Genomic DNA, 27,381 nt, shown 5'->3' with positions numbered 1-27,381 from the left:
TGTCCTATCAACAGTTAAGATTGCTAATCTGGGCCCGGAGTGGAAAGGAAGAGCTGATGATAAAAAGTTAACAATGCGGATGTGGGTACCTTCTACAGGGATTCAAGGAGCGTACAAAGGTTAGCTGACTGATTATAAATAGAGAATGGAAGGGCTTTAGGGGACACCCACTGTTAAGGAATTTGGAGTGATGAGGAAGGGGCAGACCAGTGAATTATTCAAATAAAAGAAAAATGAAGACAAAAATAGAAAGGTAATTTTTAAAAACGCAGTAAAACAGGATATTTAAAGGTGACTATCACTAACAGAGATGTCCCAAACATGTTCTAAAATCATGATTATCAATGCAGGATTTGAAAAGAGGGTGTCTCAAAACTGGTTATTTCCACTATTGGCCTCTAAGCTATTCAAAGACACCTTCCAAAGAAGGCTGAGAGTTCATGAGAAAGGCTGACAGAGAGGATTGCTTCCAGGACACTTTTCCGAATGCCATGGGGACAAGAATCCTTCCCCACCAGTAAGGGGGGGCTTCAGAAAACTACTCAGGGAAACTGGCCGGGCGCGGTGGCTCAAGCCTATAATCCCAGCACTTTGGGAGGCCGAGACGGGCGGATCACGAGGTCAGGAGATCGAGACCATCCTGGCTAACATGGTGAAACCCCGTCTCTACTAAAAAATACAAAAAAAAAAAAAAAAAACTAGCCGGGCTAGGTGGCGGCGCCTGTAGTCCCAGCTACTCAGGAGGCTGAGGCAGGAGAATGGCGGGAACCCGGGAGGCGGAGCTTGCAGTGAGCTGAGAACCGGCCACTGCACTCCAGCCTGGGTGACAGAGCGAGACTCCGTCTCAGGAAAAAAAAAAGAAAAAAAGAAAACTACTCAGGGAAACTAACATGGGCCTCCTGGTTTGGGGATGGGGGAACAAGTATTATGCCTAATTCTCATCTAGAAAGTCTGAAGGTAAGAGGATGCCTACAGGTGCACTGACAATAGGAGACATTAAATGGGACTAAAAAACTGATATTTTATAGTGATAGGAGGTATCATCCATAAGGAAGATAAAATATTCATGAATTTTATGTACCCAACAAAAAGCCAGACAATACATGAGACTAAAACTATTAGAAACAAGGTAAGAATATGACAAAAACACAGTTTTATTAGGAGACTTTAATATACCTTTCTCAGAATTTGATAGATCAAGTAGTCATAAAATAGATAAGCAAGTGGAGAATGTGAATAAAATTATTAATTAACCTAAGTCAAGAGATAAGTAAAGTGGAGTCTTGGCTTATCTAGGAATTAGGATCTAAAGTCAGTTTGTAAGGATAATATTGTATGTGGCCAAAATTACTTTTGATTTCTCATAAACGGTGTCATGCTAGAAACTGAAATAGCATCTCTCAGTGAGTCCAGTAGTTCCACCAACATTTCAACAGATTACTGTTTCTTTCGTTTTGTCCCAGTTAAAATACTTGATCCACATTTTAAGCCATGTGGTAGAAAAAATGGGTGCTGTTTGTCTTGTAACACTATAATCATCTTTGTTGTGTAAGATGTTCACATGTGAAAGGCTCAGCAGAACTAAGACCAGCTATGAAAAGGGAAGATTCCAGTTTCCCATCTCTCATTCACTTCAAAACCAAAGCACATTGAGCGGGTAGTGGGGAGGATCTGCCGTATCTTACAATGCCTACGAGCACACATTCTCTCCCAGTGCCTAGGGAGACACCGTGAGTGACAATAATCTTATGGTGAACCAAAAATAAAATTTTAACAAGTGAAAGAACATCATTTTATAGGCTACAATTCAGGCTAGAAACTAAAAAATATAAATAGCGTTCTATTTCTTACAATATGACAGATACAGTGTTCAGGGAAAGCCTTTCCTGCACAGTACATTTAACACGCATACACCTTTTAAATGCATGGCCACATTGATGGGAAACTGAGGGAATTATCTGTAGGCCAGAAATTCCGAAAAAGTGCAAATTCATTACATCCTATTGGAGATATCTGTAGACACTCTATCCTCCCTAGGGTTATCTGCGTGTCCCTGGTGACCTGGATCACAAGGCAACATGTAGGAGAAAGGAGGACAAGTGTGGGGCCCTAGCAGAGATAGAGAGTAGATCAAAGAACCTAAGGCTTTGAAGGGCAGGATCCTTAGGGAAGATGGCAAGGATACATGCCTGAATCAACCCTGGCTCCAGATTTTAAAAAAATAAATAAAATTATTCCCTAAGAGTTTTAACTACAAATGTACACTGAATAGATTTAAGCCTGGATTACATATTAGCTGACTGTCCAAAAAGAATAATCTAGCCACAAATTTAAAGTGGTATGCTCAAATTTAAAGTGGTATGCTCCAGTATGCTCAGCAAAAGCAAATGTATGCCCCCTCTGGAGGACTGTGCTTTAAGCTCAAGCCTCAGAAAATTCCCAAAGGAAAAGCACCAACCAACAAAACATAAGAGAAGAAGAAATCATGAACAAGGGCCAACAGAAACAACAATCCACAAAACCAACCTACAAAGCTTCCAATATTGGGTTTATTATACACAGAATACAAAACACGTAAGCTTAAATGCTGAAATGTATTTATAAGAGAGCTCTGAAAGTACGATGAAAGAAGAAACCATTCAAGCTGACCAGAAGACCTGGAAAGAAACAGAGAAAATTTCTAAAAATGAAAAACATAATCAACTTAACTAAAAACTCAATACACAGATTAAACAAAAGACTACATTCATGAAAAGAAAATTAGTCAATGGAAAGAACAAATGTCCACAACAGTCCACATCCTCATTTACTTTTCCAAAAACTTCAACTTCCAAATATCTCCACCTACCATAGTGTCATTAACCCTAAATAATCACAAATGTACTTATTAGCCCCCAAAAGAGAACAAACTGAAGTCTCACAGCTAGCCCCAAGTCCAAAGTCTGAATGATACCCAGGCCTCCTTTAATTTTGTCATGATCCTGCCTTCCTATTCTGTACCCTGTGGCCTTTATGGTGGCGGAGTCTACCACTACCAACACACCTTACATAAAAGAGTAGGGGAAACGGGAGAAAGAAAGATCAGTTCAAATAGGTGACAGCTAGGTAGAAAATAAGTACGGATACTGTATTCCTAGTATCCACATGTGATCATGAAGCTATAGTATTTTTTGTTTTCTCCATTTTCTAACCTATGTTCACTATGTCTTTAGCCAGCATTTCAGGTTTATTTCCTAGCAGAATAACCTTAATTTTCTGTGTGTGTGTGTGTGTGTGTGTGTGTGTGTGTGTGTGTGTGTGTGTTTGAGACAGGGTCTCACTCTGTTACCCAGGCTGGAGTGCAGTGGCGCGATCTCAGTTCACTGCAACCACCACCTCCCGGGTTCAAGAGATTCTCCTGCTTCAGCCTCCTAAGTAGCTGGGATTACAGACATGTGCCACCACGCCTGGCTAATTTTTGTATTTTTAGTAGAGACGGGGTTTCACCATGTTAGCCAGGCTGTCAATTTTCACTACTAAGGAATCTGAGCTCTTAGCAATCCCTGTCTGTACATTCCTGGGGCCATAAGTAAAATTGTGAAATTCCACTCCCAGTTCTATCACTTGGTTCTTAGATTCCCGTATTCTGTCTGTGGGAGAAACACCTCCAAATCTTACTCACTGACAAAAGTATTTACTTCATCGAAAGAGAATTCCCCAACTTCACAGATAACCTTTCTTGCTGGCTTCACAGCTTTTCAATATAATCATCCATACCAGAGCACTTCTGCGAGTAAAATAAAGCTTTGTTAACATTTACACCCAAGCAGCAGGTGTAATACCAAAAGTGTCCTAGGTAGCCAGTAATTTTGGTTACCCTCATAATAAATAGCAGCCTTAAAAGTCCATGCTACTATTCTGTGTGGCCAGTGAATTACATGTATACCAGCCCTTTGCCTTATTATTATTATTATTATCATCATCATCATCAGAGACTGAGTCTTGCTCTGTCACCCAGGCTGAAGTGCAGTGCAGTGGTGTGATTTCAGTTCACTGCAACCTCCACCTCATGGACTCAAGCTATTCTCATGCCTCAGCCTCCCAAGCAGCTGAGACTACAGGCACCCGCCACCACGCCTGTTTAATTTTTGTATTTTTAGTATAGATGAAATTTTGCCATGCTGGCCAGGCTGGTCTCGAACTCCTGACCTCAGGTGATCTGCCCACCTTGGCCTCCCAGAGTGCTAGGATTACAGGTGTGAGCCACACCTCGCTGCCTTCTTTTGCTATAAAATGAGTTCCTTGGCTAGAAGCAATCTTGTGGGGATAACATGAAAATACATATGACACTCGTTATATCCCTGTGTGGTGTTGCAGGCAGAGGCTTTGTAGAAAAGGCAAATTCAAATCCCAAAATTGTCACAGAAAGAATAAATCACTGTCCCCTCCATGCCATAATCAACCTGTCACCAGATGGCTGTCTGATACCTCTGGATTCATATACACACAGGAGGCTTTGGTTGGTTGCTGCCACTGCCAAATACAGGCACACCCCGGAGATACTGTAGGTTTAGTTCCAGACGCCCGTAGTAAAGCGAGTCATGTGAATTTTTTGGTTTCCCAATGCGTACAAATCTTATGTTTATACTGTAGCCTATTAAGTGTGCAACAGCATTGCACATTGTCTAAAAAACATATAACTACCTTAATTTTAAAAATACTTTATTGCTAAAAAATGCCAACAATCATCTGAGCTTTTAGCAAGTCAATCTTTTTGTTGGTGGAAGGTCTTGCCTCAGTGTTGATGGATGCTAATTGGGGTGGTGGTTGCTGAAGGTTGGGGTGGCTGTGGCAGTTTCTTAAAATAAGGCAACAGTGAACTTTGCTGCAACTATTCCTTTCATGAAAGATTTCAATGTAGCATGCCATGCTGTTTGGCAGCATTTTACGCACAGTAGAACTTTCAAAACTGGAGTCAGTCCTCTCAAATCTTGCCACTGCTTTATCAACTAAATGTATGTAATATGATAAACACTTTGTTATTTCAACAGTATTTACAGCAACTTCACCGGGAGTAGATCTGATCTCAAGAAAGCACCGCTGGGCGCGGTGGCTCACGCCTATAATCCTAGCACTTTGGGAGGCACAGGCAGGTGGATCACTTGAAGTCAGGAGTTCGAGACCAGCCTGGATGGCAAAAATCCGTCTCTGCTAAAAATACCAAAAATTAGCCAGATTTGGTGGTGGGTGCCTGTAATCCCAGCTACTTGGGAGGCTGAGGCAGGAGAACTGCTTGAACCCGGGAGGCAGAGATTGCAGTGAGCCGAGATTGTGCCATTGCACTCTGGCCTAGGCGACAGAGCAAGAGTCCATCAAAGAAAAAGAAAAAAAAGAAAGAAAGAAACCACTTTCTTTGCTCATTTATGAGAAGCAAAGCACTATCATCCATTCAAGTTTTATCATGACATTGCGGCAATTCAGTTCCATCTTCAGACTCCACTTCTAATTCTACCTCTCTTGCTATTTCTGCCACATCTGCAGTGATTTCCTCCACTGAAGTCTTGAGTCCCTCAAAGCCATCATGAGGGTTAGAGTCAACTTCTTCCAAACTCCTGCTAATGTTGATATTTTTACCTTCTCCCATGATCATGAATGTTCTCAGTGGCATCTAGAATGGTGAATACTTTCCAGGTTTTCCATTTATTTTGTCCAGATACATCAGAGGATTTACTATCCATGGCAGCTATAGACTTATGAGATGTAATTCTTAAATAGTAAGACTTGGAAGTCAAACTTACTCATTGATCATGGGCTGCAGAATGAATATTGTGTTAGCAGGTATGATAGGCATGAAAACAACATTGATCTCCTTGAACATCTCCATCTGAGCTCTTGGGTGACCAGGTGCATTGTCAATGAGTAGTAATATTTTGTTTTTTGGGGGGTTATTTTTATTATTATTATTTTTTAGACAGAGTGTCACTCTGTTGCCAGGCTGGAGTGCACTGGCACGATCTCGGCTCACTGCAACCTCCTCCAGAATCAAGCGATTCTCCTGCCTCAGCCTCCAGTAGCTGGGACTACAGGCATGTGGCACCACACCCAGCTAATTTTTGTACTTTTAGTAGAGACGGGGTTTCACCATGTTGGCCAGGATGGTCTCGATCTCTTGACCTTGTGATCCACTCGCCTTGGCCTTCCAAAATGCTGGGATTACAGGCATGAGCCACCGCGCCTGGCCTATTTTTTTTTTTTTTTTTTTTTTTTTACTTTTTAAAATAAGAGAGAGGATCTGGTTCTGTTGCCCAATCTGGTTTCAAACTCCTGGGCTCAAGCAATCCTCCTGCCTCAGCCTCCCAAAGTGCTGGGATTACAGGTGTGAGTCACCACGCCCGGCCAACTAGTAATATTTTGAGGAATCTTTTTTTTTTTCTGAGAGTAAGTCTTAACAATGGGCTTAAAATAGTGAGTAAAGCATTCTGTAAACAGACATGCTGTCATCCAGGCTTTGTTATTCCACTTAAAGAGCACAGGCAGAGTAGACTTACCATAATTCTGAAGGGCCCTAGAATTTTTGGAATGGTAAATGAGTGCTGGCTTTAACTTAAAATCATCAGCTACATTAGCCTCTAACAAGAAAGTCAGCTTATCCTTTGAAGCTCTGAAGCCAGGTACTGATTTCCCTTCTCTAGCTATGAAAGTTCTAGGTGAGGCCGGGCATGGTTGCTCACACCTGTAATCCCAGCACTTTGGGAGGCCGAGGTGGGTGATCACCTGAGGTCAGGAGTTCAAGACCAGCCTGACCAACATTGTGAAACCATATCTCTACTAAAAACACAAAATTAGCCAGGTGTGGTCATGGGCACCTGTAATCCCAGCTACCTGGGAGGCTGAGGCAGGAGACTCACTTGAACCCAGGAGGTGGAGGTTGCAGTGAGCCAAGATCACGCCACTGCACTCTAGCCTGGGCAACAAGAGCAAAATTCCACCTCAAAAAAAAACAAAAACAAAAACAAAAAAAGAAAGTCCTAGATGGCATCTTCTTCCAACAGAAATCTGCTTCATCCACACTGAAAATCTGTTGTGGAGTGTGGCCACCTTCATCAATCATCTTAGCCAGATCTTCTGGATCATTGCTGCAGCCTCTCCATCAGCACTTGCTGCTTCACCATGTAATTTTATGTTATGCAGATGGCTTCTTTTCTTAAACCTCATAAACCAACCTCTTCTAGCTTCAAACCTTCCTTCTGCAGCTTCTTCACTTCTCTCAGCCTTCCTAGAATTGAAGAGAGCTAGGACCTTGCTCTAAATTAGGCTTTGGTTTAAGGGATGTTGTGGCTGGTTTGATTATCTGTCCAGACCATTCAGACTTTCTCTATATCAGTAATAAGGCTGTTGCACTTTCTCACTGTTCATGTGTTCACTAGAGCAGCACTTTTAATTTTCCTTCAGACACTTTGCATTCACGATGTGGCTGTTGGTGCAAGAGGCCAAGCTTTCAGCCTGTCTCAACTTTCAACATGCCTTCCTCACTAAGTTTCATCATTTCTAGCTTTTGATTTAGAGTGAGAGACATGTGCCTCTTCCTTTTACTTGAACACGTAGAGGCTATTTTAAGGTTATTCATTGGCCTAATTTCAATATTGCTGTGTCTCAGGGGGTAGGGAGGCTGATTGGAGAGATGGGGGATGTGGTCAGTGAGCAGTCAGAGCATACATAACATTGATGAAGTCCACTATCGTATATGGTCACAGTTCATGGTGCACCAGGACACTTTCAGTAGTAACATCAGAGATCACTGACCACAGATCCTATAACAGATATAATAATAATGAAAAAGGCTGACACTTTGGGAGGCCAAAGCGAGATAATAGTTGGAAGCCAGGAGTTCAAGACCCACCTGGGCAACTAGTGAGATCCCATCACTACAACAATTTTTTAAAAAAATATTATCTGAGCATGGTGGCATGTGTCTGTAGTCCTATCTACTCAGAAGGCTGAGAGGGACGATCACTTGAGCCCAGAAGGTCAAGGCTGCAGTGAGCTGTGACTGTGCCACTGCACTCCAGCCTGATAACAGAGCAAGACCCTGTTAAAAAAAAAAAAAAAAAAAAAAATTGAAATACTGTGAGAATTACCAAAATGTGATAGACACAAAGCAAGCACATTCTTATAAAAATTGAAGGTTTGTGGTAATCCTGTGTTGAGCAAGTCTATTGGTACCATTCATAGTATCTGCGAAGCACAATAAAGTGAAACTCAACAAAACAAGGTATACCTGCATGCTATTTCTCCTGATCCACAGCTTCGCTTTCCGTGATTTCACTTACTTGTAATCAACAGTGGTCCAAAAATATGAGCTGGAAAATTCCAGAAGTAAACAATTCATAGATTTTAAATTGCATGCCATTCTGAGCAACATGATGAAATGTAGCACGGTCCCACCTCGTCCAGCCTGGGATGTGAATGATCTCTGTCTAGTCTATCAGTGCTACGTGCACAACCTGCCCGATAGTCACTTAATAGCCATCCTGGCTATCAGACCCATTGTAGCATTAAAGCAATACTGTTGTGTTCCCGTAACCCTTACTTTACTTTGTAATGGCCACAAAGTGCAAAAGTAGTGATTCTGTCATGTTGTTATAATTGTTCTATTTTATTACTAGTTATTGTTCAGCTCTTACTGTGCCTCATTTATAAATTAAACTTTATCATACGTTTGTATGTATAGGAAAAACATAGTTATATGTAGGGTCTGGTACTATCCATGGTTTCAGGCATCTACCTGGGGGTCTTGGAACTGTCCTCTGTGGATAAAGGGGGACTGCTGTATGGTATTTTGTAGTGGTGGCATCCAGATCATCCTTGGGAAGGGAAATCCGTGCTTCTAAGGCCATCCTAGACACCACAGCCACATTGTTTATGAGCCCATGAGCAAGCATTTGAGTAGCTGGGGAAAGAGGCCAACCATGTGGTGCTCAGGTGATAAGTAAGCTAAGAGCTTCCTCTCCAGTAAAGGTGTTTTGAGAAACATTCACATAAAACCCCACAATTCAGATACACTGGTCTCATTCTAAGCATTTCATCTATATGCTTTTCCCTCATATTTCTTCTCATCAACTCTGGTTTTTTCCAAGTCCCGGCCATGTCACCACATATTTACCCCTGCCCGTGATTATGCCTCAGGCCACCTCTCCTATTAGGAAAAGTGGGAAAATTATCGTACCTGAAGATTTTTATGCTCGGAGGCCTTTTCTTCTCCACTGTTCCTCACGATTACATGTGGATGGAGCTATAGTACCACAGCTGTCCACATCTGGATTCAGAGCAATCTGTAAATCTTTCTCATATTTTTTCTTTATAGTCAGTGGGGAACTCCCCACATCTAGGCAAATGGTAGCCGAGTCAGCTGTTTACATGCTTATTTGTGCATTTCGGCATCCCAAGACCAGTTCTGTACTGACACTTCATGACGGAGTTCGTTTGAGCACTTTCAACTTCCTCGTGTTAGAGATAAGACTAACACTCAGCTATAAGAGGCAAACCAGGTTTCATGGTTACTTGGTGTTTGGGGATCAGAAGTTCAGTTTCTGCCAGTACCTAAACCATGAGCTGTTTCTCAAGAGAACTGTTACTTGCCCAAGAGTACTTGCATTTGCTTCAAAACTGTAGAGGCATCTGCTAATATTCCCCCATCAGAACTTCCACAATCACACAGCCTCCTTATCTGCCACAGACATATCAAGCACCTTTAGATCTGTTAGGTCATAAGAGCGAGATCTCAGCCCTGTTTGCATCACCTGGACCATCTAGACAGGCTCTTCACCCTGGACCCCATTCTGGCTGACTTTCAGGTCCCTCTGCATATTTGGAGAAGCGCATGCAAATTATGTGTGGTACATGTTGCCTCCAAAATCCAAAGTGTGCCATAAAAAGGCACATCCCTTTCTTGTGGAAGAAGTATAAAAAGCAGGAACTTGTCTTTGACTCTCAACAGTGCATCATGTACCCCACAACTCATGGGATTTATCTCTCTTACCTTTTTTTTTTTTTTTTTTTTTTTGGTAGGGACAAGGTCTTGCTATGTTGCCCAGCCTGGTCTTGAACTCCTTGCCTTAATCAATCCTCCCAAAGTGCTGGGATTACAGGTGTGAGCCAGCAGACTTGGCCTTGTCTCCTTTATCTTTTGTTTTTGAGACACAGTCTTGGTCTGTGGTCCAGGCTGGAGTACAGTGGCGTCATCTCAGCTCAATGCAACCCCTGCCTCCCAAGCTCAAGCGATTCTTGTGCCTCAGCCTCCCAAGTTTCTGGGATTACAAGCATGCACCACCATGCCTGGCTAATTTTTGTATTTTTAGTAGAGACGGGATTTTGCCATGTTGGCCAAGCTGGTCTCAAACTCCTGACCTCAAGCAATCCACCTGCCTCAGTCTCCCAAACTGCTGGCATTACAGGTGTGAGCCACAACACTTGGCCTTGTCTCCTTTATCTTACTAATATATCTGCAGTATCTGCTACCTCCTGCCCTCCAGGTCATGTATCATCAATATAGTGGACCAGCATGATGTTCTATGAGATGATGATAAAAACAGACTCCATGACAGCAGGATCATAGAGTGGATGTGGTCCTGAAGCAAGAAGGGAGGTGGATTACAGTATTCCCCGGGTGAAAGCAAACGGCCTCTGCTCCTTTCTGCCTGCTGGGTTTCTTGCCCAGGGCCACAGACGATGTAGTGAAACCAGACTTGAGCCTCAGTCAGTCTGATTGCAAAGCTCATGTTGTTCACTCTGCAGGTATCAGAGTGTTGAGGGATGGTGGTGAAAGCTCCCGTGTCACATGTACTTTTTGAGTTTTACTGTTTTCTGTACAGTGTAATATATTTAAGTGTCTGGAATTCAAAACTCATTCCGGTTGGAACGGCAGTTTGTTAAAGGTTTACATGATAGTGGTGTGGGGAGGAGGGAATAATTTGCTAAATGAATGGCTGCTTCTCAGACGCTGAGGGTGGTATGGATTTGCTTCTTTGATGAGAATACATTGTGGGGGGAGATAGCCACTCTTGATTAATCTCATAATATTCTATCAGTCCCCAAAACTCGTCAGTCTTCTGAACAGTTCAACCAAAAAACTTAAATTGAGTTATTGTAGGTGTTGCAGGTACCCTGGAAAGGAAACTCTGAGATGAAGGTTAGCATGCAGGAAGTTCACTGTTAAGTGTTGCGGGATCAACACCTTTGGTGTTTCTGTCATGATGTAGTTCTCAATGCCGTGGTGAATGGAGTATCGTATGGGTCCTACCTCAGGGAGAATGAGTAGTTCACGTCTGATCAGTTCACTCCAGTATTTCCCTTTCTCTAAGTCTTTCTACTTATTTCTATACATTATAATAAAGGGTGGCTGTCCTCTCAAGTTCATTTAATGCATTCGTATCAACAATCGAATATGACCTAGAGTTATGCTTACACTTCCTTGGTCTAACACTCTCAGAATTCATTTTTTCTATACATATTCTTAGGGTATTGCTTATATGAGTTGGCAAAATTCTGCAGTTATTTTTCTGTGTAACCCTTCCTCTCCTGAGTTTGACTTTCGTATTGCTCTCTAGAACTTGGTAGGATCTAAATCTGTCTAGAAACAATGTGTTTGTTGAGATAGAGCATGATAAGAACTGGGTTATGCTTGCAACATAACCCCTCAGTACAAGTCTTATAGCTGGGCATGGTGTTGCATGCCTGTAGTACCAGCTACTCAGGAGGCTGTTGGAGAGGATCATTTGAACCCAGAACTTCAAGCTCAACATTGCGAGATCCCATCTCTAAAGTTAAAAAAAAAAAAAAAGGAATACAGAAATCATAGACCTAAATATAAAATGCAAAACTCTGAAACTCATAGAAGATAACTAACATAGGAAAAAAAACTAATTAACCTTGCATATGGCTATGACTCTTTGGATAAACACCAATGGTATGATCCATGAAATAAATCATTGAAAAGTTGGACTTCATTAAAATTAAAAACTTCTGCTCTGTGAAAGACAATGTCAAGAGAATGAGAAGACAAGCCACACACTGGGAGAAAATATTTACAAAAGAGAGATCCAATAAATAATTGGTATCCAGAATATACAAAGAAGGCTTAGAATGCAACAATAAGAAAATAACCAGATTTAAAAATGGGCAAAAGATCTGAACAGACACCTCTCCAGAGAAGATAAATGGATGACAAAAAAGCATATGAAAAAAATGTTCAACATCATATGTCATTAGAAAATGCAAATTAAAACAATAAGATACCACTACACACTTACCAGAATGGTCAAAATCCAGCACACTGACAATATCAAATCTGACAAGGATATGGAACATCAGGAAGTCTTATTCATTGCTGAAAGAAGTCCAAATGGTGCAGCCACTTTGGAAGACAGTTGTTTGGCAGTTTCTTACAAAACTAAACATACTGTTACTGTACGACCCAGCAGTGGTACTCACTGGTATTCACCCAAATGAGGCTGAGGTGGGAGGATTGGTTGAGCTGGGAAGTTGAAGTTGCAGTGAGCTGTGATGGTGCTGCTGCACTCTAGCCTGGGTGATAGAGTGAGAACCTGTCTCAAAAGATTTAAAAAAAAAAAAAAAAGCAAAAATAGTTAAAGAAAATACTGTGGCCGGGTGTGGTGGCTCACACCTGTAATCCCAGCACTTTGGAAGGCCAAAGCGAGCGGATCATAAGGTCAGGAGTTTGAGACCAGCCTGGCCAACATAGTGAATCTCCTTCTCTACTAAAAATACAAAAATTAGCCAGGCATAGTGGTGCGCACCTGTAATGCCAGCTACTTGGGAAGCTGAGGCAGGAGAATCACTCAAACCTGGGAGGCGGAGGTTGCAGTGAGCCAAGATCATGCCATCGCACTCCAGCCTGGGCAATAGAGTGAGACTCTGTCTCAAAAAAAAAAAAAAAAAGAAAAGAAAATACTGTGGGGTTTGTAACATGTAATAAAAGTAAAATGGATGAAAACAATGGCACAAAGGATGGGAGTAGGGATTAGAAGCATAGTATTTTAAGATTCTTATACTTAAGAATGGTATATTATTTGCCAGAAAAATGTGATAAATGATTGATATTGTATACCAAACACATTAGAAAAAGACACAAACCTATAAAAACTAATAGGGGAGATAATGTGGAATCATTAAAAAAATACTTTATTAATACAAAAAAGGACAGAAGAAAAGGAGAAAGGAAAACAAAATATATAACTTAAAAATGTATAACAACTTAAGATAGCAAACAAATAGCAAGACTGTAGATTTAACTCTAAAGATACCAACAATTATATTAAATACAAATGGTCTAAATATCCCAATTGAAGAACAGAAATTGTCATATTGGATAAAAATATAAGACCTAACTACAGACTGTCTACCAGTAGCCCATATTAAATATGAAGACACAGATTGATTAAAAGTAAAAGGATAAAAAAAAGATAAACCATGCTAATAGTAGTCAAAAGAAAGCTAGATTGGCCATATTGATAGCAGATAACAGGAATTCAGAACAAGGAAGGTATAAAGAGACTCATTACATAGTGATAAAGAAAGGTATAATAATCCTAAATGTGGATTTACCTTTAAAACAGCTTCAAAATACATGAAACAAAAATGGATAGAACTAAACAGAGAAACAGCAAACCCCTAACTACAGTTGGAGATTTCAACACTCCTTTCTCAGAAATTGATAGGACAACCAGAGAGAAAATCAGTAAGGATACAGAATACCTAAACTATGCTATCAACCAGCTCAGTCCATTTGACAATACTACATCTAACAACTTTTAAACCGTAAAGTTCCAACTGCACTTATTCCATGCTGATTCCATCACAATTTCATTCTATCAAAGGTCAACTTGGCCCTCTTTTCAGTCCCAGTCGCCTCTACCCAAGTCTAGACCTCATTATCACAAAACTGGGTTGTTCACTACTGTGAATAATTTTTCCATATGGCCCACTTACATCTAATCTCTCTATTCCAAATCACTTTACAAACTGCTATTGAATTAAATTCAAAAACAATCATGACTCCTTTATACAAAAAGGGTAAAGTCAAAATTCCTAAGCCTTTCATTAAAGCCCTCTGGAGGGCACATGTGCAGGCATGAGCGCGCGCGCACACACACACACACACACACACACACACACACAAAACCCCCACTACTTCCCTCTACACGCACCAAGCTATTTCCTCATTATCCCTTAAACCTCACAAATTCATTCCCATTTCCCAACCTTTGCTCATCTCTCTCTATACCTGGAATACCCTAGCCCTTCATCCTTAAACTCCAACCTTTAGGACTCAACACAAGCCCCTTTGCCGTGCTGCGAACATTCCCGTGATAGGTATCTACATCACTCAGTGTGTGAACATTCTCGTGATAGGTGTCTACATCACTCAGTGTGTGAACATTCTCGTGATAGGTGTCTACATCACTCAGTGTGTGAACATTCTCGTGATAGGTGTCTACATCACTCAGTGTGTGTGATGGAGTCTCCCTCTGTTGCCCAGGATGGAGTGCAGTGGTGCGATCTCCGCTCACTGCAACCTACGCCTCCCCAGTTCAAGCAATTCTCCTGCCTCAGCCTCCCGAGTAGCTGGGACTACAGGCGCAGACCCCCACACCTGGCTAATTTTTTGTATTTTAGTAGAGACGGGGTTATACCATGTTGCCCAGGCTGGTCTCCAACTCCTGAGCTCAGGCAATCCACCCGCCGCGGCCTCCCAAAGTGCTGGAATCACAGACGTGAGCCACCGTGCCCAGCCTACAATGTATAACCCTGTATCTTGTATTGTTGTTTGTGGGCTGTATTTACATGCCAGTTCCCCAAGTTGATATATTGGTAGCGTCTACTTTGGTTTGAATCCCAGTTTTGCCACTACTAGCTACTCAGTCTAAAGAAAATTGCTTACTCTTTTTGAGCCGTTCTGTATCTGTAGAGTGGGTTGATAATACCTGCCTTACAGTATTCTGAGGAGTAAATGAAGCATCTGGGTAAAAATCTCTAACTTTGCCAAGCACATAACAAATATGCAATAAAAATAAGTTCCTTTCTTCTATGTTCTCCCACATGTAGGTGGGTGAAATCATGTCAGAAATGTTTGCTTAGCTATATCCTGCCTCATTCCAAGCGATATACCTAACAATGAGAGACATTCAGTAACATTAGAAATAATAGTTTTATATATGGAGCCCCTAATAGTCAGCTTCCTGAAGGAGTTAGCCTACATCAGGTGAACATGATGGGCAGCAGGGTCAGAAAAACCTGACTTCAAATCCCAGCTCTGCTGCTAACAGCTGTGTAAACTTTCTCAAGTTGCTTAACCTGCCTGAGCTTCTCATCTGAGTTTCCTCATCTACAAGGAAGGGTTGCTGTGAAGATCCACTAAGATAATGCATGTAAGCATTTGGCATGCTGCCTGGTACATAGCAATGCTCAATTAGTATTCTTTTTTTTTTTTTTTTTTTTTTTGAGACGGAGTCTCGCTCTGTCACCTAGGCTGGAGTGCAGTGGCACGATCTCAGCTCACTGCAAGCTCCGCCTCCCAGGTTCAAGAGATTCTCCTGCCTCAGCCTCCCGAGTAGCTGTGACTACAGGTGCCTGCCACCACACGTGGCTAATTTTTGTATTTTTAGTAGAGAAGGGGTTTCACCCTGTTGGTCAGGTCGGTCTCGAACTCCTGACCTCAGGTGATCTGCCCGCCTTGGCCTCCCAAAGGCTGGGATTACAGGTGCGTGCCACCGTGCCTGCCAGTATTCATTTTCAGTAAGTATTAACGTTCATAAAGGTTAGCTTTTTTATTTCTGCCAATACTTATTAGTAATATCATTATTACTGTTGCCTTGGGAACCACTATCAAAATGATGTAAGGCTGTCAGGATAGAGAGCTCTTGAGGAATCTCAGAGAAGCCTGAGACGTACACAGGGAAAAATAATCACAGCTCTTCTGTGAATGTATCCATCTGTCCTTTGTCAAGAAAATGACACCTTAACTAGGATTATATATGGTTTGATTGTTACCATAGGGACATGGAGAGCATTTTAAAATATATTGTACTTAATTTAATCTTTAATATTATTTTTCTAATTTGCAGTTTCTGTAACCTAACAGCTATGTTTGCAATAGAGACGTTTGGACTGATTCCCAGGTAATGAGCAGTGCCTAACTGGACTTTAATTAGGGAATTTCTAAGATACAAGTGGCAGCTAAAAAGGAAAAGCACCTCCCCCCGTGTCTCCCAGAAGCAGCCTGTGCACTCAGTTTTCAGGGCCCCCAGCTTAAATCTTATTATGAAAAACATTATTATACAGTATATAATATGCAAATGAATCCTAAAACAACAACACAAAAACGTATGAAGTGTTTACTGCAAAGTCAATGGTTTTAATCAGTCTATATTTAGATTTTTGGGGGGCTATCTGTGAAATCTGTCTTCCCAAATGACAGAAACTTGCTGTTTCCCTGAAGCCCTGTGACTTCTGCCCCCTATATGACATCCTAAAAATTGTATGTGTGTATAGTGTGTATACAGGGACACAGCAGGAATTCCTGAGAGCTGTTACTGCAGCAAAGGTCCCTTTCGTGCCATCCCACTCAACAGCCACTGTCTTCCTATCAAACCTGTCTCAGCTGCTCCTACTTGGCAGATGCCAGAATGCAGTCGTAGGGATTGGGAGGTGACGGTGGCTGTGCCCTCTGCTCTAAGCCTGGGTCAGCTTTCAACCACAGACCCTCATTCTGATGCATTTAGGAAACAGTAAAGGGATTTCCCTGGACTCCGCTCCAGGTCCCTTGCAGGGCAGAATGAAAAGTCCTGATACTAAAGTTAGAATCCCAAATGACTTTGCTACTCCGTTTTGGGCCTGGTGTTTGGAATTTGGGTGTTTGGGTTTTGTTTTATGGGGCTTTTTTGGTGGGGGGAGCGGGGGAGAATTGTTAAATAAGGGCATAAGGAAAACAATTAAGCTATTCATGGCCCCTCTGTAAATATGACTGGCTCCTGGGGTTTCTGTGCTGACGGAGTGTTAATAGTGGGAATAACCTGCAAATGAAGTCAAGAATTGTTCCTACATAACCTTGGGAAACAGGCACAACCTTTTCCTAGTGACTTTTCTTCCTCATGGGTTGGTATGTTTGACTTAGGTGAATATTAAGGTATATGCCCACCCAAGTACCCACCAACCAAAGAAAGAGTCAAGTGAGTTAGCGGGGAGAAAGGCAAAGGAGGAGGATCTCACCCACCTGCCCCCGCTCTCACCTGCCAGCGCTGGAGTCCAGCAGCCAGGGCATATAAGCACAGCATACAGGACAGTCTATTTGGTTAGTGACTGTAGGTTAGCCTCCAGCAACACCTGGGCCCTGAAGGGTAGCAGAGGCACACCAGGGCTGGCTGGTGGTTGATTATTTCCTTAATAATGGAGCCCTTTTCTTGAGCAGCGACTAGAGATGAGTTTGTAGAAGGCAGAGAGCTCGGCACTTCCTTGCTCCTAGCCCAGCACTCAACCCCACCACTTTCCCAGCGTTTCCATTCTGCTCTCTGGAATTGCCATCCTTTAACCAGCAAACTCACCCAGATCTTCAACCCTCCTCTGAGCCTCCCTCTCTCTCCTTAGGGGTAACCAGGCTCTCCCGGGAAGACACTGCTCCACCTTCAGGCCTCTCAAGTGGTGCTCTTTTCTTTCACCTCCCATGTACCTCAGAGGGTCCTATTACCAATTCCAGATCATTCCTTATCCTCGTTCTTGTAAAACAAAACCAAAAAAACCAACACAAAACATACCCTGATCCTTTGAGGCGCATGGCGTCTGCTGCAGCGCCAGCTGTCTGTCTTCATCACCATGTCCTCTCTACAGTCTGCTGCATTCATTCTCAACTTTGGCCCCGTCACACTGGTTTCCTCTCCACATCAAGTCCCACTATCAGTGTTCGCATCCAGCATCCAAAATCGTGGCCTTACCACATCCTCGGTGACCTCCCTCTACTGCACTTCAGCCATCCACTCCCACAGTTACACTTTCCACACTGTCATTACTTGTAACTTCTCTGCTTCCTAAAGCATCAATCCAGACATCACATCCCATTCTCTGATCATGACCTCCTGTCCTTCCAGCTTGTTAATTCCATGACACCCACCGCAACCCCCCTTCACCCTCCCTGGAACCTCCACCTCTACTTTCAGTCTCTCTTTTTGTACTTTGCATTTCCTTACATTTCAAAGTCCATTATTTCAAGAACACTTGCCAGTACACCCTCACCCCTCTGGGATTTGTTCCTCCCTCTGGCAAATCCCCAACTACCTACTTTCTCTGTGACTACACCTGAGCAGCATTCTCTGTAACAGCGATTTCAGATTGTATCTAATTAGCTTCCTCCGCAAACCTGCTTTCCTTAATCATCATCAGGTGAGCTTGTTTCCACCCTCACAGAGAAATTAGAAACCATGAGACAGGAACGCCCTCTATTCCTGATTGCAAACAAAAATCTACTAACATCTATATCCATCCTCTCCTCTTTCCGTCCTGTGACAACAAAGGAAATATGATTCCTCCTTTTAAATACAATTCTTCCACCTATGCTTTGCACACTATCTGTTCCTCTCCACTTACTGAGGAAACTTTCAAATTAATTATTCCTTCTCTCTTCTGTATATTCAACTTTCCCTCTCAACTAGATCCTTCTAATAGGTTTTTGGTGACCCTCAAGTTTCTCCTTTGCAGCACAAAACTTCTCAAAGGTATTGTCTACACTCACAGTCTCCATTTCCCTGTGTCCAGCCGTCTTTCTCCAATCCATCCAGTCAGGTTTCTGTCTCTTCACTCTACCGATTAGTTCATTGAAATAGCTTTGGCCTTCATTGAGCTAATAGATATTTTTCAGTCCTCATTTTATTAGATCTTTCTTCAGCATTGACTCTTCCTTTGGCTGTTGTATCACACCATGGGCTTTCCCAAACTTCTGTAGCCACTGCCTCTCTCTCCCTAGTAAAGAAAGCCTCACCCTCCTTTAGCAGCCTTTAAATGTTGGCCTCCCATGAGGCTCAGTTCTGTCCTGAGCTTCTCACTCTGGCAAGCTCATCCACAGTTATGACTTCAATTAGCATCTATAGGCACATGACTCCCAAATAATATCTCTAGAACAGTCCAGAGCCGTACATCCTACTGTCTACTTAACTTCTTCTCTTAGATGTCTCAAAGACTAGTCAAACTGGACACGTCCAAAAGTGAACTCATGATCTTATCACACGTTCCCCTATCCCATTATTTAATCTATCTTAAAACTGATCCATTAGGGCAATTACATATAGCCATATAGATTGTCCTTGCACAGCTCCAGGAAAATCCATTCACACAGGCTATGATAGGAATGGTACCCTGTTTTCCAATGTTCCCTCCTACACTTATTCCCTGTACAATTTGTCCCATGAAATGTACATCCAACTATGCAAGCCAAACTTCTAGGAGTCAAAAACCAAAACCAAGAAACCAAGGATTTATATTCATTTCTGTCTCTCTCTCTCTCTGTCTCTCTGTTTCTCTCCAGTTCATCCAATCCACAACTATCTCCCATTCATTTAATCCCCTAAATCATCCTTGAATGGATCCACTTCTTACTCCATCACCACCTCCTTAATCCAGGCTACCATTATCTCTGCAATAGACTCCTAACCAATCTCTCCTCATCTACTCCTATGTTCTTCTAGCTTATTCTCCTCACTGGAGCTAGAGTAATTTTTTCAATGCTAGTTTTAGTAGCTTGAAACATTCACATTTCTGTCCATAAAATTAAAACTCCTTAAGGAGTTTTGGCCTACAAATCCTTGCATGATCTAGCCTCTACCTACTTTTCGAGTCTCATCTTGGATCATGTCCTTCACATTTTCTCAGCTCCAGACCGAGCAACTTTCTTTCAGTCCTGTTCTTCTCCATGCTCTCTCCCATAGCAGGACCTCTGCACATGCCATTTCCTCTATCTAGAATCCTCTGTCCTCTATTTACCTACACTTCACTTTACCAACTTCACTTCTATTTATTCATCAGATTTTAAGATAATTACCTTTTTCCCATGAAGGCATTTCTTGATCCATTTACCAGGTTAAATCCTGCTTTAAGAAGCTTTCATTGCATCGTATATTTCTTCTTAGTTCTTAACCACAGTTGCAATTTTTTATTTATTTTCTCATTATTTGATTAATGATTATATCCCACTAAAATGTAAGCTCCCCAAGGATGGGGACCATGTCTGTTTTCACTCGTCATTGTATTGCTAGAACCATGCACAGTGTCAGGCAGATAGGAGATGGTGAAGTGGCTGAACTAAGTTCTCAGAAGGAAATCATGCACTGGGGACAGATTAAGTTTATAGCCACAGAGGAGCAAGGTGAGACAAAGGAAGCCTGGGGAAACTATAACATTGAAACCAAATAATTATGGTTTAAAAGGGACTCCAAAACTAACGTCAGATACCAGGACACCAAATAGAAAACAGCACGGTGTCTGGCTTAAGAAATAAATCCCCTCTGATCAGAAGCATTCATGCAGGCCCAGCGTGGTGGCTCATACCTTAATCCCGGCACTTTAGGAGGCTAGGTTGGACAGATTGTTTGAGCCTAGAGTTGAAGACCAGCCTGGGCAACATGGCAAGACCCCATCTCTATTCCTCTCCCAATGAAATAGCCAGGTTTCGTGGTGCATGTCTATAGTCCCAGCTACTTGGGAGGCTGAGGTGGGAGGATCACTTGAACCTGGAAGGTCGAGGCTGCAGTGAGCTGTATTCATGCCACTGTACTCCAGCGTGAGCAACAGAGAGAAACCTCATCTCAAAAAACAAACAAACCAACAAAAAAAGTACCCATGCAGAGTTCTAGGTAAAGAGGCAGATGTCTGGCTAGAGTAAGTGCTGCACACACACACACCTGGCTGACCCTCAGGTACCTCAAATTAAATATGCACCAAAGTAAGCCAACCATATACGCACATACCCTCAAAAAAGTGCTCCTCCCTCTGAATTTCCTCCATCCGTGAATGGTAACACCATTCTCACAGTAACCTAACTCCAAAGCATGGAAGGAAGATAACCTTTATTCCTTCATATTTCTCAAACCCCACATCTTAATAATCAGCAAGATCGATCCAATCTAACTTCTAAATGTGTCTTAAATATATCCACTTCTCTCCACTTCTTCAGCCATTAATTTTGTTAAGACTCTCATTATAGCTTACCTCGATTATTCAAATACGTCATAACTGCTTTTCTACCTTCACACTCATACTTTGCTTTCTTCCATTCTTCACACTCCAGAATCATCCCTGTAAAATGTCAATCCTATATCATCCCTCTGAAGCTTTCTCCTGCCTTAGGCTAAAACCCACTCTCTAGCTTGACTTAAGCAGTTTTTCCAATCTGGCCCTGCCCACCTATCAATCCTCATCTCTAACCACTCCTCTTGGCACCTGAGCTCCTGTCATACTGAAGGAGCTGCAGTTCCAGAATGTCTAGGAGTGGTCCTGAGGTGTTACCAAGTTTTCATGCCTTCCCATACCCTTCTCCCTTTGTCTGAAACACTGTTCCCACCTTGGTCTCTTCCTCCACTCTTATCTAGCTAACTAGGTAACTCCTACTCCCACTCATACTCATACTGACCTAACTCCTACCTAGGCTTAGCTCAGACATCCCCTTCCCTGGCCTTCCATGATGTGTGGCTCCCACGGAACTTCCTGCCGAGGCTCAGTTCAAACATTCCCTCTACTGGAAGGCCTTCCATGATGTGTGGCTCCCACCAAACTTCATTTCTGGCCGGGTGCAGTGGCTCACGCCTGTAATCCCAGTACTTTGGGAGGGCGAGGTGGGCAGATCACTTGAGGTCAGGAGTTCGAGACCAGCCTGGCCAACATGGTGAAACCCCAACTCTACTAAAAATACAAAAATTAGCTGGGTGTGGTGGTGCCTGCCTGTAATCTCAGCTACTTGGGAGGCTGAAGCAGGAGAATGGCTTGAACCTAGGAGATAGGTGTTCCAGTGAGCCACTGCACTCCCGGCTGGGTGACAGAGTGAGACTCCATCGCAAAGAAAAGAAAAGATAACTTCATTTCCTCTTCTCACTGCATTGATCACCTTGTCTATTTTCCCGCCTGGTCAGCCTCAAACACTAAAAGGTAAACACCGTGAGGCTGGACAGTGCGTCTTATTCGTCTTTGTTCTATGTCAGTGGCATAGTAGCTAGCCATTCAAAAATTGTTTAGAGAAATTAAAAGCCGAAGTGTGAACAATGACTTCTAATGCCTCTTATTTTTCTGATTCCAGTCCAAGTGTCTACCTGGTGGCTTTTTTCCTCTTCGTCCTGATGCTGCTCTTCTTCACTATTCTCGTTTTGAGCTACCTTCGGTACATGAGGATTTATAGACAACATATTTATAAACCGCCTCACAAACCTCAAAGAAAACATAAGAAGAATTAGGAAAACTGAAAGTTTGTTTATTACAGATATATGTATATAGAGAAACAGTGTATTTTATACTTAGATTGAGAGTGTTAGTATTTAGTATTAAGAATACTAAATATAAGCTCATAGTAGGCACTGAATTCAAGATCTGAAAAATATTCTTGAACCCTCTCCAAAATAGAAATATTTTCATATATAGTGTGTTATTAAATTAATCCTTTATGTGTTTGCCTTCATTTTAAAGGTACTCTATGTACTCTTACATGGCATGAAAAAATACATTTGGCTGTTATAATCCTTTGTAAGAATGAAAGTGAAATTTTGAAAATATATTTATGTGTCAAGTATTATTTTGCATGAAACTTTTCACATGAAACCTTATATGACTGTAGTTAATTTATATATAAAGGATTTTAAAAAGTGTGTGGATTTAAATAACCTGCCCTAAACAGATTTTTTTTCTACTGGTAAATTCACATATGAAATGTAAAATATATTATATTAGAAATGAGCAGCTGATGTTCTATATTTTATTTTATTTTATTTTATTTTATTTTATTTTATTTTATTTTATTTTACTTTATTTTATTTTTTTGAGACAGGGTCTTGCTGTCTTGCCTAGGCTGGTCTTGAACTCCTGGGCTCAAGGAATTTTCCAGCCTTTCATGGGATTACAGGCGTGAGCCTGTAAAATTTGGAGCTACACCTAAGCTTTAATTCTAAGTTTTAAATTTTGACTTTGATGCTCAAAATAAGCTTCTTAATTTGTCCAAATATTACCACAGCCTTCTAAATAATTAGTATTTGTATGTATCAGTCTGGATTCAACCAGAGAAGCAGAACCAGAAGGCGGGGTGTGTGTGTGTGTGTGTGTGTGTGTGTGCTTACTCTCCTCTAAAGAGATTTATTTTAAAAGAATTGGATTGTGTGATCGTGGAGGCTGGCTAAACAAGTCTGAAATCCACAGTGCAGGCAATCAAGAATGGAAGATTACAAGCAAGATGAAATTCCACGGGCATTGATCAAAGCTGTTGTCCACAAAGAATTTCTCATTTTACCAAAATCAAGAACAAGACAGATACCCACTGTTCATCACTGTTTTGAAAGTTCTGACATCATGAGAGAAGCATAAAATAAACAGTACAAATGCTGGGACAAAGGGGACAAAATCCTCTCTTTAAATAATATTATGTGCTAAGAAAGCCCAAAAATTCACAACAAGTTTTACCAGAATAAGAGAATTTGATGGCTCTATACTGGACAAATATTTACAAATCAATACTTTCTCTATAATAGTTATCTGTTGGCAAGAGAAATAATCTATTCATTGTAGTGACAAATTATATAAATTTAATATGAGAAGAACATGACTTTAAAATATGTAGTGAAAATATGAGGTGAAACAAGATCTCAAACTAGATAGCAGGGGAAGACAAACTACCCGATAGAAAATGACCAAAGTTTCGGTCGTCTCACAAAACAGCATGTCCAAAGGGCCAATCAACATATTTAAAACAACGTTTTTTTTAGTGTTTATTATACGCCAGGAACTTTTCAAATAACTAAACCTCCTCAATAACCCTGTGAAACAAGAACTATTATGATCCTGTTATGGAGATGATGAGGAAATTGGCACAGAGAGGGTAAATAAATCTACTAAGGTTGTATCATTGGTAAGTGATGAAACTGGAATTCAAACTCAGGCAGACTGGCTTCAAAATCAGGTACTTATCCACTAAGGAAGCTCAGCCAGAGCTTCTGTCAGTCAGAAAGATACAAACCAAAGTCACGGTGTGGCAGCATTTTTCACCTGACGGCAAAAACTCCAAAGGGTAATAATACTCTTGAGAAGGAATGGGGGTCAGGGATAGGAAGGAAATTATCTTGCAGTTCTGAAGGAAATGTATAATCGCTATAGTTTCTTTTTAAGCAATCTGGCAAAATCTGTTAAAATTAAAACTACAGACTCTCTTGGACCCAGCAACCCCACTGTTAGGAATCGTTTCACATGGTGGGATGGGGAGGACCAGTATATCAGGATATGTGCCTGCGTGTGGGTGTAGATGGATGGATGAATAGATGGAGATGCTGTACATATAGACAGATACAGATATACAGACAGAGAGATGGCATCATTAGTTGCTGTGGCAAAACTCTAGAAATAGAGAATTAACACCTACCAACAGGTGAACAGGGAGTGGTTGAATAAATGATTGTACGTTGACCACATAGTGGGTGCTAAATAATTTAGAAGATTTTTCCACAAGGTTCTGTTAAAGGAGAAAAGCAACCTTACAGAGAAGCATCTATAGTATGATCCTATTGTTATGGAAACAAAATAAATCTTGTGTGATTGAGAACATGGAGGAAAACATGGCAGTGATATGGAAGGGGGGGCAGGGAAGTGCTGGGTGGAGAAAGGCTGGTCCCTGGCTAGGGATCCACCCTCGGGCCTGTGCGCACAGACCTAGGTGAGGACAGGCACTCCTGCCTTCATGCCCGAATGTTGCATTTCCCAAGAACACCCTGGCCTGCCACAACCCCATCCTGTGCCTATAAAACCCCCAGGACCCTGGTGGGCAGAGACAACAAGTGACTGGACGTCGGGAGGAACACACATCAGCAAAAGAACACACAGGCGGCTGGACGTCGAGAGCAGCACATGAGCTGAAGAGCACAGCTGGCAGGCTGTTGACCAGCGGAACCATGCGGAGTTTGGGAGTCTGGCCAGGACGGTCAGAGGAGAGCCTGGCTGCCAAGTGCTCAACTCCAGGGGAAAACCATCTCCCTTCTGGCTCCCCCATCTGCTGAGAGCTATTTCCACTCAATAAAACCTTGCATTCATTCTCCAAGCCCATGTGTGATCTGATTCTTCAGGTACACCAAGGCAAGAAACCCAGGAGACAGAAAGCCTCTGTCCTTGCAATAAGGCAGGGGTCTCATGGAGCTGATTAACACAAGCTGCCTACGGACAGCTAAACTGAAAGAGAATCCTGTAACACACACCCACTGGGGCTTCAGCTGTAAACATTCGCCCCAGACACTGCCCGTGATCGGGGCCCCACAACCTGCCCGTCTGCATGCTCCCCCAGAGGTATGAGCAGCAGATCACCAAAGAAGCAAGCCACATGCCCATCGCATGCCCTGCGAGGGGATACAGGAACCTTCCCCGTTTCAGCAGTACAGATACCACTCTGTTTACATTGTGTGTGCAGGCATGTATGTGTGTGTACATGACGGGGTGTGGGGCTGTATCAAGAGATGTAAAGAGAGAGAAACAAGGTCCTCCAAACCGGGGTGAAGAGGAACAATAGAAAAGCAGCCTGGAAAATGTTCTTTCTATGTAAACCAATATGTATGCATGTAAAGACAAATGAAGTCACCGAACTTCAAATGATGTCACTTTTTGCGGAAAATATTTTTTAATTGACATAATAATTGTACGTATTTATGGGGTACATAGTGCTGTTTTTATACACATAATGTGTAGTGACCAGATCAGGTAACTAGCACATCCATTATCTCAAAGGTTTCTCTTTTCTTTGTGTTGGGAACATTCAATATCCTCCTCCTAGCTACTTGAAACTCTGATCATTGTTAACTAATGGTCATCCTACAGTGCTGTAGAACACTAGCACTTCTTCCTTTTATCTAGCTGTAATTTGTATGCTTTAACACAGGGGTCCCCAACCCCCACTGCAGCATTACCGCCTGAGCTCCACCTCCTGGCAGCGGCGTTAGATTCTCGTAGGAGTGCGAACCCTATTGTGAACTGCACGTGCCAGGGATGGAGGTTGCACGCTCCGCATGAAAATCTAATGCCTGATGATCTGTGGTGGAACAGTTTCATCCTGAAACCATTCCCGCCCTCCATCTTCCCCAGGCCCCATCCATGGAAAAACTGTCTTCCACAAAAACAGTCGCTGGTGCCAAAAATGTTGGGGACCACTGCTTTAACAAATCGCTCCCTGTCCTTCCCTTCCCCCTAACAAAATGATGTAACTTTAGATGCTATTTGCTTTCTTGCCACTTCCCACCACATTGTACTTAAATGTTTTAATTAATCACAAAAAGTAAAGCTGCTCTTACTGTGAGCAGAGATGGGAAATGAAGAAGCGGAGGCAAAGTATAGACAACTCTTTCAAGAAGGTGCCCACCTCACTTTTTTTTTTTTTTTTTTTTTGACAAGGAGCAAAGAAATGGCAGGCACCTGAGTACAAGTGAGGTCAGGAAGATGTTACTGAATATGGGTGGAAATAATCAAGTAGCTAGGAGAAACTGGTGATACAGGAGGAAAGAGGTAATCACTGGATGAAAGTCCCTGAGTCGGCAAGAGAGAATTAGATCTTGTGCTGAAAACTAAGAACTGAATATTTCGTGAAAGTTCATTACTCATGAACTCTGGCTTCCCTCCTGTCACAGTGGTAGGTAGGCTCGCAGGAAGATCGGTGGTTCCTGGAGGCCATGAGATTGACCCTCACAAGTCTCCCACTGCAGGAGTGTAACTGACTCAGAGCATCAGCTGCTGCCCTCTGAAACTCATCACCACATTTGCACCAAGCCCACGGCCCCTCAGGCTGCTCCCCACCTGTGACCAAGTGCGTCGGGGAAACTAAGGAAGACCCAATGCTGGTAGACACAGGACTCTTAACAGCCCAGCTCAAGGACTCGTGAAGGCATTACCAAACCTTCCTCAGATTTCATAGCAGTTTAGGCAATTCTATCCAATCTCAAGCTGCACCATCTCTCTCCTGTGCTCTCTCTCTATCTGGTAGTCTCTTAACTTCCACAGCTCCCTATTTCCTTTCACACAAGTATTTTCCTCAATGAAATCATTGCACATCGAATCCCATGTTAGTAACTGTTTCTCAGTTACTGTGACTTGTGGATTAGCACAATCATAAGTGAGTGGTCT

At 42.2% G+C, this 27,381-nt stretch overlaps 1 protein-coding gene across 4 annotated transcripts in view; it reads left to right on the top strand.

Annotated features, from left to right (window-relative positions):
* CATSPERE (catsper channel auxiliary subunit epsilon) overlaps positions 1-22,758 on the top strand; it is a 162,296-nt gene extending 139,538 nt beyond the window's left edge. For all 4 annotated transcript variants that reach the window (XM_026455120.2, XM_026455121.2, XM_026455119.2 and 1 more), the window contains 2 exons: positions 16,122-16,175; positions 22,328-22,758. In XM_026455120.2, coding sequence (XP_026310905.1) covers positions 16,122-16,175; positions 22,328-22,481 — 208 coding nt within the window. In that variant the 3' untranslated portion in view covers positions 22,482-22,758. The remainder of the gene's footprint in view (positions 1-16,121; positions 16,176-22,327) is intronic.
* Positions 22,759-27,381: the final 4,623 nt, after the last annotated feature.

The sequence above is a fragment of the Piliocolobus tephrosceles genome, chromosome 1 (genome assembly GCF_002776525.5).
Source record: "Piliocolobus tephrosceles isolate RC106 chromosome 1, ASM277652v3, whole genome shotgun sequence".
Lineage (NCBI taxonomy): Eukaryota > Metazoa > Chordata > Mammalia > Primates > Cercopithecidae > Piliocolobus > Piliocolobus tephrosceles.
This window is presented reverse-complemented; position numbering and strand designations above follow the sequence as displayed.